This window comes from Acanthisitta chloris, unplaced genomic scaffold, assembly GCF_000695815.1.
Source record: "Acanthisitta chloris isolate BGI_N310 unplaced genomic scaffold, ASM69581v1 scaffold40086, whole genome shotgun sequence".
In the NCBI taxonomy this organism is placed as follows: domain Eukaryota; kingdom Metazoa; phylum Chordata; class Aves; order Passeriformes; family Acanthisittidae; genus Acanthisitta; species Acanthisitta chloris.
The window spans coordinates 363-19,323 of NW_008678293.1; the positions used below are offsets into that span (position 1 = coordinate 363).

An 18,961-nucleotide genomic window follows, 5' to 3' on the forward strand; every position below is an offset into this window, starting at 1 on the left:
AACATCTGTATTGTGCACCTGACATTGTCGGGGTTATTATCATGGTGTCTGTCCCTCCCAAAAAGTACTTCTAAAACCTCCATTTCTCTCAGCTGTTGGATGCCTTCCTCTAGTGTCTTCCAGCCTGTCCTACGATGGCACTCCTGCATTCTGTCTTTGTGAACAAACCTCTCTCTTACACTCGTTAAAAGCCGCTCCCAGAGAGAAAGGGGCCCTGGTTCCCTTACGAAAACCTGATCCACAGCCGGGTCCTGGGCCAAGGATCTGATAACATGTATGGAGGAAAATTCCTTAAAGCAACAGAGGAGCTCCTACCAGACCCTAACAACTTACCTGTCTGTTCTGCTTTCTGCTAGACATAGAATTGACTGTGACACCTCTTGTCCTTGGATGTGTGGATTCACTTGTCTGAAACAATTGCATTTTAATGATCACCTGTTTATTTCTTGGTGCTTGGGAGTGCCTTGCTGTGTAAGCTAGGTGATCTAGCATTAATGAAATGATATGATAGATCTGGCTTCTAGTCTCAGCAAAGAGTGGTAGTTGCTCAGTGTAATAGTTAAGAGGAGGAGTAAAGCATTGTTACATACAGGGCATTACTGACTAACAGTAATACATAAATTAAAGTAGAAAGGGCTACTTTAAGTAGAGCTCTGATGTGGGGTACTGGGGATGGGTAAACAGATCCTGTTCATAGTTGTGCCTGGGAAAGTGTGATAGATTTGCTCATGTTAAATGGAATGTTACTCCAAACTTGCACTTCTTGCTGGACTGCCCTAATCATGGCAATAGCATAAGAAGGTGGTTTCTTTCATTTTGATTGTACTAATATGTAAACATCAAAAATATTCCACTGGTGGTGAATGACATTTTAACTATTATACAAGTAGGTACATCTCCTGTTTCTAAACAGCTAGAACAGCCTGGTGTAGAGCCTGAAGCAGCTGTAAGCTGGGATGTCTCTCCCACTGGTAGCTCTGAGGCTTCGCTTTTTCTGCAGTTTTCATGTCAGTCTTATGTAAGGCAAATTGTATGTGCTAAGGCTACACATACATTTGCATTTCCCAGCTAAATCCGTAAAGCAAGTCTGGACTTCACCCCTCATGGAATATGCTTAATATAAGGGAGCCAGGCTGAATTTGATAACGGAAATTCACTTACAGTTCAGTGGTAGTGAAGTTCTTCATTCATACTTCAGAAGAGATGTGCTAACTTTTAAAAAATCTGCACTAAACTGCAGTTCTTGAGTTTATATTTCCCTCCAGAAGCCTTAATTCTGAATCTTGTCTTGAATCAGCTCATTCTTGTTTTAATTTGTTAAAGCTAATTGGTTTTGTTTATTTTTCCTACTAGGTTTGGAATGTGAAGACAACAGAGTGCTCGAACACCTTCAAGTCTCTTGGCAGCACTGCTGGGACAGACATTACTGTGAACAGTGTCATTCTGCTGCCTAAAAACCCAGAACATTTTGTTGTTTGCAACAGATCGAACACAGTTGTCATTATGAATATGCAAGGACAAGTATGTGATCTTACTGGTATCCTTCCAAATCTCTCTCTGCCAGTTCAGCAATGCCAAAACCTAGCTAATAACCTAGCCTTGGGTTAAACCTCATCCCTCCAGTTTGCCTTCCTGATAAACTATTTTGTACCCAGTTTATAGAATGCAGAAAGCATTGGCAGCTAGGGAGAGAATCCTGTGTTCTAAACAGGCCTAGAACTGCTTAAATATTTTTGCCCTGAACATACTAATGGTGTGCTGCTGCTTAATCCTGCCAAATATTTTTGGGGGGTGTCTTTACAGATTGTAAGAAGTTTTAGCTCTGGTAAGAGAGAAGGTGGTGACTTTGTCTGCTGTGCCCTTTCACCTCGTGGTGAATGGATCTACTGTGTTGGTGAAGATTTTGTGCTGTACTGCTTTAGCACAGTGACTGGCAAGCTGGAGAGAACTTTGACTGTAAGTTTCTAGCTTTTAGCTTTTGTGGAGTTTAAACACAAGTATGATACAAATGTTCTTTATTAAGTCCATGAGGAGAAGTCTCAGACTAAGAAATCATTCACCTCCAGCAGCCACGAACTGGTAACAAATGCATTCCTGAGCATTTGGCTGTAGAATGTCCTTGTGTTTTAGGAACCATTTAATGTGAAAACTAGGACATCATTTGCCCAAGAAGCCAACAGTGAATTGGTTCAAACTTATTTGAACAAGAGCATGTCTTGACCTGGGCCCCAGCTGGTGGAGGATCTGACCATGCTGTCAGATTTAAAGCTGTCAGGCTTAGATTAGCCTTCGATTAAACTAAAGAGGAATACCAGACTGACTGTCTAAATGTAACACGTAACACTTTGATGTGTGTTTTAGTGGATGTAAGCCTACACTGAACCTTCCCTTGCTCAGCAAAATGTAACTGCTCTGTCACACAGGGTGTTGTGGCTGAAATTTACTGCTGGGGCTTGTGTACCCTGCCTTTGCTGTATGCACAAAGCGTGTTCAACCTCAGTCCAACTTTGTTCTAGTTCTTGTTTGAAGAGAGTAATTGTCTTGAATCTGCTAAAGGAAGACTCAGAGTCTCTGTTTCTGCTTATTCTCTAGGTTCATGAGAAAGATGTCATTGGCATTGCCCATCACCCCCACCAGAACCTGATTGCCACTTACAGTGAAGATGGCCTCCTGAAACTCTGGAAGCCATAGAGTGATTTTACAGCAAGCTCTGGAGTGTGCCTGTTGGTTGCAGGTTATTGGTGTTTGTTCTTTATCAAGATCTACATGCACAGAGTGTGATATTGGCTCAACTTTCAGTTAAGGTTTCCAGGGAGTGACATTTTTACCTACCTGAACTAAGGTAGATTTGATGCTAAGATATAGCATCAGTTATCTTCATATGCTTTTTTTTTTTTTTTTGCTAGAGTAGTTAAAGCAACTTCAGTGAGTGCTTTTTCTGTTTTCTGAAATCTGTGTTCTTCCTACAGTGTGTGCAAAAGTTGAACAAGCCAGGGACTATGTACACTTATGAGTGTTTGCTAACTTACTGGTATACAGTAAAATGCTTTTTTTTTTTTTTTTTGAGTGAAATGTGGAATGGGAAAGCTGTCTTCCCCACTCCTGAAACAAAGGAACAGTTTTCTTGGAATGCAGATGGGGCTATACTGACCGCAGCTTGAAGATAGGGCCATTTTCAGTCCATTGGATTTTTCTGTGTTCAATTTTCACTATCATTTTCCCAATTACATTAGCAAGTAGTGTCACACAGCATTTTTGGAATGACACCATCCTTCCCCATCTGCCAGCACTTCCTGCTATACACTATGAATCTGCCTAATGTGGCAGTGACATAGTTGGTTTTGTTTGGGTTTTTTTTCTTTTGTTTTTCTTCACTTCCAGGCTAAAAAAATCATTACCAGGGCCCTCTTACTGTAAGTGCAAAATGTCTTCACATCAGCTCTAACTGAAACAAGGCTTCAGGGGATCAGTGCTTTAAAACCTGCAAAAGTTGGTTTGCATAGGCTGAGCAGCTACTGTTGTGATACTGCACTTACGCTGTTGGGTTGCAGTTTACTCAGTTCAGCCTCCTGTTTTCCCAAAAGGGCATGTGTCATTAGACTTTAAATGATTGTTTCTAAGATTGATTAGAAATTTCATATGCCTGTGGACCTGGTTAAGGTGATATTTAGGTACCACAGATTTGGAACTCATGATTCTATGATTTGAGATGGTGAATGTACACCAGAGTCTTCTGAAGTCTAACAGTGTCTTTTCTGGGATGCAGAAAAGAATGCGGTTTTGCCTGTAATAATGAGCATGTAGATTTGGATTTGCCACACTGTTTTTGTCCTCATTGCTTGTAGAATGATTCCTGCCACAGTAATCTTTTAAACAGTAATAACTGCTCTTTGATTTAATAAATGAATTCCAATTAAATCTGTTTGTAGTGATCTAAGGAAACGCAGAAAAAGTTTAGCCTGAATTCTCACATGGCATTGCTTGTTCACTACAACTGTAGTGTTTATTCTCTGTTTTAACTGTGATGTTTTGATTACTAAGTTGTTTTTTACTTGATATATCAATAAAGTTAATTTTTAGATAGCAAAAAGTGATTATTTTTCTTCCCTGATGTGCTGGTTTGAAAGCAAATCAGTGAGAGACTCCAAGTCAGAAATACAATTTAATAGGAAAAACAAAACAATAAATGCAATAGTACAAAAGGAAACCACTGACAGAGTCAGAAAGCAACCTGACACCCTGTCAGTCAGGGTGTTGGTAGTAATCCGATTACATGGTGGCTGCAGTCCTCCTGGAGTGATGGTTCTTTTGGAACAGTGATCCTGTAGATCTGGTCTTCACCTGAAGGTGCAGTGGTAGCTCTTGTCCTCTGGGAATCCAGTAGGCAAAGGGCCCTGTGCTGGTCCAAACCCCAGCTTATATCCATGTGGGAATGCTTGGCTCTCCCCCACCCCCCATGTGGGAATGCTTGGCTCCCCCCTTTGGGGTGAAGCATCTCACAATGGGAGGATGTAATTCTACTTGTCCTGCATGGGTCCCTGACAGCCCATTAAACAGAGATAGCCCCTGAGGGAGCCATCAGGGAGGAGTAGGAGATAATGATCACTGTCCCACCTGCTTTAACAGCTTTTGGAGACAATATTAGAATACATACAGTTGGTTACACCCTACATTGTAACCTAGGGCACCCTAAAAGGCAAATATCTGACAGTGCTACACCAGACAAGCTCCATTGGCAATTAGCATTTCTGGTACAGGAGAAGATCTTGGCAAAATATTTATAATACTTCCTAACTCGTTCAATTTGCCTCCAGATTACACAGAGCTGCTAATCCTCAGTGTAAACTGTATCTTATATTTGTTCTCAAAGAGAAAAGTGGTTGTACCAAATAAAGCTGTCAGAATCCTGAGTGTTTAAAGATGGAAATACTTTCTCTAGCCTACAAATGTGAGAGAGCCTGGCATTTCTTACACTTTTTATTGAAGTGTTTCAGAGTTTATTGCATTAAATCCTTGAGACAAAAAAGTGAAATGTACTAAAACGTAGAAAAGGGCAGTGGTAAAATTTAATTCCTGGGCTGCAGGTGTAACTTATAAAGTAGCTGACAGGTGGCACTAAAGTACAGTGTTAATCTTGAAAACATTAATTTTTTTTAAGGTCAAATGGAATTTTATAGAAATGTAAATGCTAATTTTTAAAATGTGATTAGCAAGACATTTTTCTCTCTGGAGAAGAAGCCATGTGTTATGCCACTTACCTCTGTAAGACTGGAACAAGGCAGTATCTGGTGCTTTAAACTATTGTTAAAGAAAACATTGTTCACCCATGGGCCTTGCTTTATTCTTGAGTTACTGTTTGGAGCTGGCAAGTTCTGTCATACATAGAGGAGTGCAAAACTCAGAGGTCAGTTCATCCTGCTGTTTTGGAACTGGGGATCGGTGAATTTCTTGGGTGGAATCGAGCCACCTTTCTGTATGTGTATACAGTCAAGCTACTGCCATCTCAGCAAAAAATTGAGATTAGTTTCCTGCATAGTTATGTAAGTGGTAGATGTAACTCTTTTTAATGTTATTGGAACGCGTTTCCTGTAGTTGTGCTCTGATCCCACTACCAGCTTGACATCTGCAAAGAAAAGTCAAAACCTCCCTTGAGTCTGAATAAAATGGATAGAGACTGGCTGAAAACTGAAGACTTTATCTCAAAAGTAGTGGATTCTTTGTCAATGTCCTACAGGGCAGCTAGAATCTCATGAGACCCAAGAGACTACAGTCTCCATGGGTGCATGCTAGCCCTTATGAATCTGTGATTCTGCATTTTGAACCACGAGCCTTGGTGAATGGGTCTGATTTAGGTCACCTTGACAAGACTAGTGTTCAGTCTGAGGTAAGAGAAAGATGCTGCAGAGATTTATAGCTGACTTTTAGCATCATCTTTTCTATAAATGCTCCTTGGGTACAGTTTTTCTTCAGTTCCTGCCAAGTGTCTGTGTGGGTTTTGGGAGTTCTTAAGCATGGTTACTCCATCTCCGGTTCCTGTTGATGATATGGGCTCCCATGTGTTCACTGGATGGTTGTAAATAAACCCTATGACCTTCTGGATCATGGTGACTTGTGAAAGACAGACTGAGCAGGCTTGGATCTCACGATCAGGAAAAAAAATCTCGCTTTAGGTGCATCCTAAGCAGAAAGGTGGGTAAATGCTTTATTTCAGGGGCACAGTAGGTATTGTGGGAGTTCTTTGACTCTCCATGAAGCAAGAGATGGAGGCTGCTGAAATAAAGCAAGCTTAATGATTTTACTTTAAAAATGTGCTGCTTGTGTTGTGAAATAGAATAATGAAGACCCGTTCAGTTTCTTTGTTTCGCTTAGTCCGTAAACCACTTTGGTTTCTGTTTCCCTTGTCTACAAACTTGTCCCTGTTATGTAACAAATTCTTTTGGTAACTGCCTTTGTTCGGCAGGAAATGGGATTTCCTTGTCTGGGAGGAGGCATGTGCTGTTGCCAACTAGTTAAGCCTGTCCTGTCTTCCCACACTGGAAGTAAATGTTCCTTCAAGGTTTATCCACAGAATGACAGGATGTTTAAGACTGGAAGGATGGACCACCTCTCTGGGTAACTTGTGCCACTGCTCATTTACCCTCATAGTAAAATAGTGTTCCCTGGTGTTCAGAGGGAACTTACGGTGTTTCATTTTGTGCCCATTGCCTCTAAGTCATGTCACTGAGCACTGCCAGACAGAGCCTGGCCCCATCTTCTGTGTACCCTCTCGTCAGGGTTTTCTGCACAATGAGATTCCCCTTGAGTCTTCTCCAAGCTGAACAGTCCCAGCTCTCTTAGCCTCTCCTCTTCCCAGAGATGCTCCAGACCTTTAGCATCTTCGTGGTCCTTTGCTGGACTCTCTCCAGTACAACCATGTTTCTCTTGTATTGGGAAACCCAAAACCAGACACAGTATTCCAGGTGTGGCCTCAGCAGCGCTGACTAGATGGGAAGGATCACCTCCCTCCACCTGCTGGCAGCCAGGACACCGTTAGCCTTCTTTCCCAAAAGGCCATATTACTGACTCATGTTAAGCTTGGTGTCCACCAGAACCCCCAGCTTCCTTCTCTGCCCAGTTGCTTTCTAGCTGAGTGGTCCCCAGCATATACCACTGCATTGGGTCATTCCTCCCCAGCTGCAGGACTTTGCACTGGACTTTGCACTTCCCCTTTAACTTCACAAGGTTCCTGTCAGCCCATATTTCCAGCCTCCCCAGGTCCTTCTGGAAAGCAATAGAACTGTTTCTTGTACCATCTACTTCTATTTTTTTTTTCTTCACATCATCTGCAAGCTTGCTGATGGTATATGCTTGTCCCATCATTCGGACCACTAATGAGGATGATAGACAGGACTGAAGCCAGCACTGACCCCTGGGATAAACTGCTAGTCACTGGCCTTGAACTAGACCACCCTCTGGGTCTGGCCATTCAGCTAGTTTTCAATCAACCTCGTTGCTCATCCATCCTGTATATCAACAGCTTCTCTACATGGATCTTATGGGAGGCAGTGCCAAAGGCTTACAGAAGTCCAGTCAGGCAATACCCACTGCTCTCCTGCCAAGCAGCAGGTCAGTCATTTCACTGTAAAAGTTTATCAGGTATGTTAAGCATGACTTCCCCTCGATGAAGCCACACTGACAATAACTGATGGCTTTCTTCTTGTTGATGTGCCTGAAAATGGTTTCCAGGTTTAGCTGCTCCATTACCTTCTAAAGGATTGAGATGAGGCTGACAGATCTTCAGTTCCTTGGATCCTTTATCTTTCCCTTCTCAAAAACACGTGACATTTGCTTTCTACCAGTCTTTGGGCATTTGTCTCAGTTACCATGATCAAGAGGGTCAAGAGGGGCCCTGCAATGACATTTGCCACTTCCCATAGCACTTGTGAGTGCATCCCATTGGGGGCCATGTATTTGTCTATGTCCAGTCTGCTTAAGTCTTCACTGACCTGATCCTCTCCCACCAAGGCTACATCCTCCTTGCTCCAGACTTTCCCCTTGGTTTCTGGGATTCTTTGAGGGCCCATGTTGTTAGTAAGGCTAAGGCAAAGAAAACATTCGGCACCTCAACCTTATTCATGCCCTGTATAACCACATGCCCCATCTAACTCAGTAACAGGCCCACATTTTCCCTAGCCTTTCCTACTTTTGTACTGACAGATGCTCTTGTTGTCTTTGACATCCCTGAACAGATTCAACTCCAGCAGAGCTTCAGCTTTCATAACTTCAGCCCTGGATGCTTGAACAACATATTTATTTTCCTTTCTGTGTTTGAGTTTAGCCAGGAGTTCCTCGTGCATTTACACAAACTTCCTCCCATTTTTGCCTTTCTGTCCACTAGGATGAACTGCTCTTGAACCTGGGAGAGGTGAGCCTTGAACATTAACCAGATTTCTTGGGGTCTTCTTCACTGCAGGGCCTTATCCCATGGCGTGCTTACAAGAAGACCTTTGAAGAAACCAAAGTCTGCTTTCCTGATGTCCAGAGTTGAGAACTTGCTTTTTATCCTCCTCTTTCATCTCAGGATCCTGAACTCCACCATCTCATGGTCACTGCAGCTAAGGCTGCCTTTGACTTTGACAGTCCCCAAAAGTCCTTTGTTCTTGAGTACAAGATCCAGTAGAGCACCTCTCCTTGTTGGCTCATTTATCACTTGGGTCAGGAAGTTCTCATTGATGCCCTCCATGAGCATCCTGGATTGATTATGTCCTGCTGCTGTGTTCTCCTGACAGCAGTTTTCAGGGTAGTTGAAGTACCCCATTCTTTGAGCAATATAACTGCGCTCATCCTACTTCCCAAGAAAACATCAACCCTGCATTTCTCTATGCTTTTTAGAAAAGAATGGCTTAAATCAAACCTCACCTCTCAGTGTGCCCTAATACTCTGGGCAGTAATCAATCACAAGCATGTCTTCCCAGATGAAGAGAGCTAAGAAAAAAGTCACAGGGCAAGTTGTTTGCTTGCTTGACCTTGCACCACACTGAAAGTTGGGATGATTGAGCTTACTCCCTTGAGCTGAACTTCCTTGTACTGCTGCTGGGTAGCAGATATTCAAAACTACGGGCAGGAGACAACCTGTAGACTAAGTGGCCTGAAAGCAGAAGGAAAAATGGCAGCAGGTGTAAGGAATTAAAGAATACCTTGCCTGTCTCAAACACTGTTAAAGCCACAAAAGGGACTGGTCCTAAGATAAGACTAGCCACCACAACGGCAACTTGAGTTAAGTACAAGAGAGATGAGTTTGCACGAATTCCAGGCCTGGGGCAGGTGAGATCTGGTTGGCACACCCTGATTAATGTATCTGGACAAAACCTCCCACTGTGACACACTGTATACACATGTCACCAGTCAAACAAAGACCACACCAAGTTATTGGACAGGCACTATCTGTGGCCACCGAACCCTCACCCTGAGGAAGCATGGAAATGAAAGCACGGCCCATCCTTGCTTTGCACAGAAGTTAGGAATACCCCTCCATGGATACCTGGAATTTGGACTGTATAAATGTGGCACCCCAGAACGACAACCTGGGACCCCAACCCAAGTCCTAGATGCCTGGTACACAGTGGAAAGAATAATTTTAAGACTAGACTATGAGCTTGATCATATCAGTTTGGTGGTGTTGAAAGACTGAAGTAATTGCAAACATCAACTCAGTTTACAATAGGTCGGATTGCTACACTGGTAATTACAGAAACAGCTATTTTTTGCAGCATCCCACTACAAGATCTAAGGGCTGGGTCCTTCTTGCTAGCTCTTTCCATCATTTAATAGTGCTTTTTTGCCAAAAGCTTATTCTACTGCTGGTCATATTTCTTTGGGACAGATATTTTATGCCAGACACCATCTCATTTCAAAGCAGAATCCTAAACTGGTGGTGTTTCTGCTGCCCTTCCTGCATTATCAGCAGCATCTCTCCCCAGGCTGCTCTGCTAGGGCTTCTGGATGCAGCTTCTGGTCATTCAATCTCCTGGAAGCTGGACCTGTTCCATCCTCTGTGGGGTCATCAAGCATGAAGCAGAATTGATCATGGTCTCAAGAGAAAGTCAAGAACCTTACCTGAACTATGCTGATGCAGCTACAGGTGTGGTGAAAGAAAGGCCAAAATGTTCATGGGAAAATAAGGCTATGGAATGGGGTTATTTTATACATTAGTCATTTGAACCAAAATAATGTCCCACTGTCAGCCTCAAGACACTGCATGGAGTGTTGCATGCCCTTGCTGTTTTGATCCAGTGGTTAAGGTGAAAAAGAAATGAGGGTTCTTACTGTACCAAAACCAACATATTTGATTGCTGTCTTAAATCTCAAGACAGCTGTGCAGGACTTAGACCTAGCCAGAGGCAGGATTACTTTCTGTTTCTCCCCTTGACTCAGCCAAACCATCATAAAGCAAAGGCTCCTGCTGGCTCCACGTGTACACCTCACCGATGAACTAATTCAGGTAGAATTCTGAAAAACACTTTGCCTACAGGATTTTATTTCTGCTGAGAAGTAAACAGAAAGAAGGTGAAATATAAAAGCAATTGCTGTCCTGTAACTATATTTGAGGTACTAAATCCATGGTACCAGCTGTCTTTATAAAAATGAAGCCTGAAACACGCAGAAGACCTAGAGCTGTCTTCTAAGAGTTTCCAGATACCCAGGCTACAACACATGTACTGTCACATAGCAGCTACTTACGAGAGTTCTCTTTGTGACGCTTTTGCTTCAAAGCAGTATGAAAAGCTTAAGCTCTGTCCCAAGCCAGATGGTTGAGGAAGACTAAACCACCACACCAGAGGTTAAATCTGGACCTGTCTTCTCAGCACATTTTCTGAAAGAAGTTTTTTGCTAAGATCTTTCTGTGAATAGCTGTCTAAAAAGAAGGGGGAGGTATCTTTAAAGCAACATCTGGTCTGAGAAAAGAGGCAATGAACAATTTTGTAATTATATCGGAAATGCTTCATCTACAATAATTAGAACATTCATACATAATTTTCAAGAGTCAGTTTAAAATAGTGCACACAATACATTAATTTCAGAACATCCTAGATGCATCGGTTGGTTGTATTCACTAAGATTCTCTCCTCCACAGGACTTTATATATGCACGGACAGGGCCAGTGCTGCTCAACATACCACACCACTGAGATGGTTGGTTGGTTGTTGCGCACCTGATTTCAGTAATCAAGGCGAAAATCAAGCTTCACATACCAGCAGACTGACAGATTCCAAGCCACACATGCTGATAAAGCCTACAGGTTTCTATTAACGCGTGGTAGCGAAGGAGGCACCAAGCAACCACTGGTTCTCCAGCAGTATGGTGCAGGACAGCAGCCAAAGGGTAGTCAGTCACCAGTGAAGCAAAGCAAGCTGCACATCCAGCCCTGGGGCCAGGACCAATGCTGGCACAGGGAGGGACTATCTGAACTTAAGTGCAAAACTTCAGAGAGCTCATGGATCACGTGACTTGACTGGGTCTGTGAAGATCAACCACATCTGCATCAGCTTCAGGTATCATGTGGTGGTGTTATAGCTAATCCCCATTTAACAAACACTAGTACAAGCCCAAAACATTCACACATTATTCTAACTGATACAAAACTTAACTACATCTTACCATCAATTATAAGTACTTGTGCATACTTTATTAACAGAGTGTGAGATCTATAATCTAGAATTTCTAAGAAGAACACCACAGAATCTTAGTTTAAGCCTGGGCAATGGCACACATACAGGAAATACAAGGTTTGGAATAAAAGACAAGCAGGTAAGGGAGTTTTCTGGACCAAGAGGCAGGGGTGAAGTGCAATCAACTTCATTTGAGCTTGCATCTGGAGCTTTATACAAATTGCAAAGTCAGTTTAATTACTCAGTTTATTTCTTTATGCTTTTAGAAACAGCTATGGCTGGATAAAACAACAAATAGCAGGAAGTGAAGGCAAACTGCTTGTAGTCCTTCACTCATCCACTACTGCATACAAAACAAGCATCACAAGTTATTCACTGGCTCATTTATGATGTCTGGCATTGAACACCACCTCTAGGCTGATGCTCATCATCTTCATAGACTTCTCCATTATAGTGGTGTTTTCTGTTTTGAGATGGATCAAAGTCCACTAAATCCACCTGTTCCATTTCATCAGTTTCTTCTATTTCCTGCCTTGTAGGTAGCAGTTTCTCGAGTAAAGACAGCTTATCTGAGGAGAGGAAGCCACTCTCTGGGAAGTTGACCTGAAATCATCAAGAACTGAGGTTATTCAAGTCTGCCTGAAGTGGTCTTTTACCATTGCACCTACAGGTCAGATTATCTGCCAAAGCCAGCTTTATCATCACACATGGCTTACAAAATCATCAAAGTCACTAAGCTATTTTTAATGTCTGCATGAGGTCAGCTTCTAACTCTGGCAACTGGCAACTCAACCAATCCAACATTTCTTCTGCCCCAGGATGCCCTCTGGAATCACCATAGAAATAAAGTATATATAAAATACATCTACAATATAGTTACATACAAAACTATACATCTGTATAATTACAAACAAAATATATCAACATTAGAGATAGAGCTAAGTATCTTCTATGCCTTAGCACCCAGAGCCTGCAGCCATAGTTCCCAGCATTAGCTTCTCCCCAGAGAAGAAGTCAGCATTTTCCAGCCTAATCTTCTGTTCCAGCACAGGGTAAGTAAAGTTACTCATCCATCCTTCCTACAGGACGATGGAAACTAAAGAATATGTCAAGCAAATGGAAATTCACAAGGTAACTGAACAAACTTCTCTGGTACCTAATGTGCTTTCAGCACACAGTGTTCCAGAAGTTTTCTCTTTGTTCTGAACTGCAATTCCGTTTGATGGATTACATGTTCTCACCATCGTAAAAAACAAATGCCAAACCAGGGCATCTGATTACTGGTATCTCTTCTTCATTGAGGTAATGCTTAGAGGTTAAATTTTGGATGGATATGCAGTCCGGAACTATGCCATGGAAGTAAGTTGATTCACTTACCCTGAATTCTATGATCAGACGTCCTTTCTCATAGGGTCTGCGATAAATTGGCATGCCTTCATTCAACACACACTTAATAGCCCCATGCTGGACAACCTGGCCTGAAAACAAAATTAAACAAAAAGATCACCAACTTTAAACTCCTTTCAATACTTGTGTACCTTTCTACACTGTGGTTAGGCAGCTACCTCAGTATGCGTGAGTCCAACAGGGACTTCCTGCCTCGTAACAGCTGTGAAGGAAAACAGCTTGAAGTCTACATTACATTTTTGAAACCTTTTTATGCTTCCCAGAGGAAGCATACTTAAAAATTACAAGTGTTCCATCACTTCCAAGGCTGAAAAAGTAGTTTTCAGAGACCCAGGGCCTTTAATTCTCATGAGGCATCCTCATAATACAAGTATGTCCATGAGGTAACATCTGCTACTATATCACGCAAAGAGAAAGTTACTGCTGACTGCTATACAAAAATCCTTTTTCACTTTAAGGTTTGTACTGCAAGGACTAGGGAAAAAAAAGCTTGCTAGCAGCACACACTCCTTGTACATCAAGATGGAATGTTTCTGTTCCTTTAAATTTCCAGCTGACATTCACTGTACGCTAGGACTTCCAACAGAAAGCAAACCAACTCTTACCAGGATGGGAGGTAATAATAATAGTTCTATTATCCAGAGTTGTGACAGGCTTTTGAAACCCACATAGTGCTTCAACCAGTTGAATATCCATAGACATAAGAAGATCTTCATCTCGTCTACGGCAGGACCAAACAAGAACAGTCACAGAGAGGGGAAAAAACAGTAAGAGGATCATATCCAACTTCAATATTTAAATTGGAAATGACAATTACCCGTAATTTTAACAGGAGCCCAGGCAAATAAATAAAGAATACCAAATACTGATGCAACACCTCAAGCCAGCAATCACAGGTATGATACCCACACTGAGAGCCATTACTGATCAAGTCAAGGTATCCACAGCATGAAAGTGTTTATTGAGAAGAAATAAATACAGCAAGGCCCACGGGCATCCAGTTTCACTTCACTGTTCCTTCCCAATTCTAGGAAAAATTAGCCTCTCAGTCTCATAAACACTGCAACTGGGACAATGAATCCCTTCCTTATGTAGATTAATACTTCCTTAAGTGCATTAGCTTGTTCTACATTATTCTGTTACACTCACTCTGAAGATCTCTTACTAGGGAAGTCTGAACAGGTGATGGCCACTCGGTGCTTTCCATAAGGTAGTTGCAGCATAACACAAAGACGCATCTGGATGAGACAGTGTTAATTGCTTTAATTGCCTATCTTGACTTCAGTATGACAGTGCTTATAATGTCTACATGTTCAAATGCTACAAAATCCTCCGATCCTAACCAAATAACTCAGAGCTCTCATCCTGTTATTAAAAAGTCTCTGGATGGAGACTTGCACGAAAAGCTAATTTTAGACTCTGACAGGAGAGGGAGAACATTCCACTTGTCTGACAGCATGACCCCAGCATAACCCCACAAGACCAGTAATTTCAATGGTTATCTAAGGACACTAGAACTGAAGGCAGTGGGCAGAAAGATGGACAAAAATAATCCAGCAGAATTGTGACTTCAAGTCCCAGCAAACTATGAGAACAGTTTGGCATATCTGATTCAGTGCCTGGTTTCACTGGAAGTTAAGAAAAATCAGCTGAGTAAGCTTATTCAAAGCAAGCAGAACTGATTCTTAACCTGTGAGCTCAGCGGTCTTTGGCATAGCATTCTGGCACCAGCTTCCAAAGCTCAGCACCATACACCACAGTCGGGCAGAGCAGCTGTAGGTTTCCCAAGAACCTTTGGCTCACCATTACTATTTACAAGTTCAAGGTCAGCAGTTGGTACTGAGACAAATAAACGGTGCGTCTCATTCCATTGCTTCTCTTGTAACTGCACAGAAGCAGCGAGATAGCAAGTGCAACACAGTAACTCGAGGGAGGAGTGCAAGATGGACCAGTGTGGGGTGGTAGTATGCAACAGCCGAGATGTGGTCAATGCTGCTTGAGTCACTTTTGCTGCCAGAAATAAAACCAGACAGGACCAATTACCCTGCCCACTGCAACCAGGCAGGAAATGAAATGTGGGAAGCCACCTATAATCAGAAGACTGTATGCTATACTGAGTAAGGTACCTGAACGAATGTGAACACTCTAGACATTTTCTATGCCTTGAAGCCAAGTAGACAACAAACAGCTGCCTACACTAAATGGTAATCTTCTGAGCTAAGTAGTAGAAAGCTATTCTAGAAAGAGAAAAGTAGTAGTGGAATATTCACATCTACTAAACAAAATCTTGTTTTTTTTAAGAGTTCTTAAAGCTAAAGATTTCTAAACTCTTAATAACTGTAACTGGTTTTGTTAGCCTTCTGTCCTCTTCTGCTGCCAAAGCTCACAAAAGATTATCTCATGCTTCTAGAACACAAGTGGCTGAGACTAGTTGCACCGGAAAAAAAAATGGAACTGTTTTACTGTGGAGTTTACTGTGGAGTTTGAGTGGCCACCCAAACAAACTCAGGGGTGAGTTCTGCTCACATGATCCTATCTACTGATACTCCAGTAGGCACAAGCTGAGTGGTGAGCAAGGAAGAAGATGGACATCTGCTTCAGGAGCTAAAATGAAGGATCCAAGACTTTTTACCTTGTAAATACAGAGTGGTCTTTTTGATCCAGGTGGAGTTTACTGTGGAGTTTGAGTGGCCACCCAAACAAACTCAGGGGTGAGTTCTGCTCACATGATCCTATCTACTGATACTCCAGTAGGCACAAGCTGAGTGGTGAGCAAGGAAGAAGATGGACATCTGCTTCAGGAGCTAAAATGAAGGATCCAAGACTTTTTACCTTGTAAATACAGAGTGGTCTTTTTGATCCAGGACAATAATAATGTCCCCTGGCTCCAGACCTGGCTCTTGGTCCCCTTCACCATGGAATGTTATTTTCTGACCATCCTTCATTCCTATTACAGAAAACAAACATTTTTCTTATTTTTAAGTGAAAAGCACCAGTAAAAATATTTTTACAGGCACAAGCTGGTATCAAGAGATCTCTGAATCTTTACACAAGAACATCAGGACCTTCCCTTGAAGCATTCACATTTTATTTTTATTCACTCATATGTCCAACACATCTTAGTAGTGCTAACCTGAACTTAATGTTATGTCTCAGGATCACTAAGCTTAATTGTACTGCAAAACACCCACCAAGATAAAGTCCATATGGGAAATATTATCAAAGCAGTTTTCATTATACACACAAGTACTAAAAAGAAAACAGAAACACGGTATACAAACCACATTTTGAGAGCAAGTGACCAATCAGCTTCTTCAGCTTTTAAAGTATGTGGCACATCTACTTGCAAAACATCTCAGTGCCTGCCGAGTGCAGGAATCACTCCCCGTGGACTGTGACCATCATGTAAGACACCCATTCCACCCACACCCTCTACTAAACATTGTAGCTTTCTCATACTAGATCAGTTTGTTTTTCTAGAAAGAAGGTCAAAGAAACCTTTTTAGAGATGTCTCTGTTCAACACGTCAGCAATGTATCGCTACTAATCCCCATACTTACTATTACTGTAGGATTTTCCCTGTTAAAAACAAATCCAGGCTTTGCCTGAGGTGTGCTTACACACATACAACAGCTGCAGTTGATAATCAGGAGCAAGTCTGCAGAAGCCATGTGCTTGCCAGCTTGCTCTGTTTTACAAGCTGCACTACTCCAGAGACTTCTCTCACCAGCTTTTGAGCAGCCCCCTCAGTAGAGACACATTTGTCACTCAGTACTGTCACATTCATCCACCACTGCGAGGGTTTGTGTACCTGTGCTGAGCAGCACTGTCAGGGGTTGCATAGTCAACAGAGCTCTAAGCATGAGAGGCTTAGCACTGTCTCTGCACCCTGTTACTGTAGCAGACCTGGTTCCCCTTCATGCTGAAACACAGCAGAAGTGATCGGAGTCTGCAGGGTTTCCCAGTAGGCAGTGAAAACTGAGTAGGCTCCCTGACCATGAGTTGCACTTGAAAATAGCTCAGAAATAACTCACTGCCCACAATAATGCAGGTTTCAGAACTCACTCAACCATGTGCACAGGCATCAGAGAAGAGAACACATAAGTAGTCAACTTTCCCTAAAAATAAGGCTTCTACTTTTTAAAAGGCAGCAACAGGCAATTTTCCTGCGTGTGCACTCAGCAGTGTTACTCACCAAACCACACCATGGGTTTGCTACAGCTTCTGGCTTAGTGCAGCAAAGGCAGTCAGTACATTGAAGTTCAACACCCATCCCAGTAAGACACCTCACCTTTGTCAATGTGAACTTCTAGAATCTTCTTCTCTCTGACAATCTTCCTGCCAGTGCAGCTCTTACAGCGGTCTTTGGGGCTGATGCGCTCACCGTGCCCCTGGCACTCCATGCACACAGACTGGATCTGTTGCACCATTCCTGGCCCAATCTGGTGGATTCTGATCTGCATGCCTGTCCCCCTGCAGTTAGGGCAGCATTCTACTGCGCCCTTCTTGCCACCACGACCTGAATATGAAAGTTGGAGATGGTTATGTGCTGCCAGAAAAAAAACCCCTAAACTTTAGAAGCAACTTGTATTCAGTTTTGCAGTTTACCTTCGCATTTGTCACAAATAACATTTTTCTGCAGGGCAAGTTTCCTCATGGCACCATTGTACATGTCTTCTAAGCTCACTGACAACTGGTGGACCACGTTTTTACCTGCAAAGGAAAATGGGTATTTATTCAAGTCTGAAAGCTTGGTCTGCAGCTTCCCATGACTCTATGTTCAAGTTACGATAAACCAAGCCTATGAGCTTTAACATCTTGTTTCAATACAGCTGTATCTTGTTTTGGTGGCCCCTTCAATAGCCTCTTCCTACCGGATGTCAAATTAGGTTTTGTCCCCGCTAGAGTCAGAGGAGTCTTTCTGTGAGAGCACAAACAGTAACAGCCTAAAGAATCTCAGACAGGCAAGTCTCTGGTTTTAACCAGAGACTCTGGTTTTAACAATGTAACCATTGCAGGACTCTGTTTTTAACAATGTAACTGAACACTTAACAAGTCTCCTACAAGGAAGTGGAAGACTGTGGAATCCTCACTCCAGTACTTTCTTCCTCTCAGCGGGGGACCTTCTAGAAGCTGAATTGAGCAACTACATTGTTGCACTAAGGGATTCCTCAGAACTTTAGCTACTGCTGCAGGCTGCTTCGGGAAGGAAGGGGTTTGTGAGGACCTTACTAGGAGGACTCTGATGCACACCCTTTTTTCCTCCCCCTTATCACCAGATCTCCACTAAGAGGGGACAGGATCAGCACTGCCCTTAACCAGTTTAACATTAGTTTTTTACCAGCGTGGCCAGTCTGGAGTTTAACTTCTGAGCAGCATTTTCCTGCACCTTCAACTCGATTCCACCGAGCAGCACATGACAACAAAGAGGTTTCACGGGCTGAGTTTGATTAGGAAGTCTCACTTAGACACAGCTGCTTGCAATTAAACACAAAACTCAAGCTCAGACACTACACTTGCGACAGCTCAATTAGCAGATCGTTTGGAGCTACGTTGCTCTTCCGTTTCCTACTCAGTCTATTAACAGCTGTGCTGCTCTGCTAGAAGCTATCCAAACACGCTATCTGGTTAACGATTAACAGGACACAACGCAAAGAGACCAAACTACCACCGCGTATACCAAGTGCCCTCCCCGGTAGTTTCTGACCTTAGGGCCAACAGTTTCCTCTGATCCAGAGATTAAACCTGCAACTCCATTTTAAGTCTGCTCAAAGTCCTACACTCTGGCACTTTCCCCGGGGATCCCGGCCTTGCCTCCCACCCGCGAGCACGCCGCTGTGCCTGGGAGAGTGCGGGGGGAAGACACGTTACCTCGTCTCTCCCTCTGCATCCTCCCGCCACCGCCG

At 42.8% G+C, this 18,961-nt stretch overlaps 1 protein-coding gene across 1 annotated transcript; it reads right to left on the reverse strand.

Annotated features, from left to right (window-relative positions):
- Positions 1-11,876: 11,876 nt before the first annotated feature.
- On the reverse strand, positions 11,877-18,955 carry DNAJA1 (DnaJ (Hsp40) homolog, subfamily A, member 1). Its single transcript, XM_009076804.1, has 7 exons — positions 18,927-18,955; positions 17,664-17,768; positions 17,347-17,574; positions 15,888-16,002; positions 13,661-13,776; positions 13,026-13,126; positions 11,877-12,251 (listed from the first exon to the last, which is right to left on the reverse strand). The coding sequence occupies exons 1-7, from the start codon at positions 18,943-18,945 to the stop codon at positions 12,033-12,035; spliced, it is 903 nt and encodes a 300-aa protein (XP_009075052.1). The 5' UTR covers positions 18,946-18,955; the 3' UTR covers positions 11,877-12,032.
- Between the last annotated feature and the right edge of the window lie 6 nt (positions 18,956-18,961).

What these genes read in the sequence shown, in the direction of transcription:
- DNAJA1 (XM_009076804.1), bottom strand. An exon ending in TATTTGTGACAAATGCGAAG is followed by an intron (nt 17,575 to 17,663) that starts GTAAACTGCAAA and finishes TTTCATATTCAG; the next exon opens with GTCGTGGTGGCAAGAAGGGC. An exon ending in GACCACTCTGTATTTACAAG is followed by an intron (nt 13,777 to 15,887) that starts GTAAAAAGTCTT and finishes GTCCTGCCGTAG; the next exon opens with ACGAGATGAAGATCTTCTTA.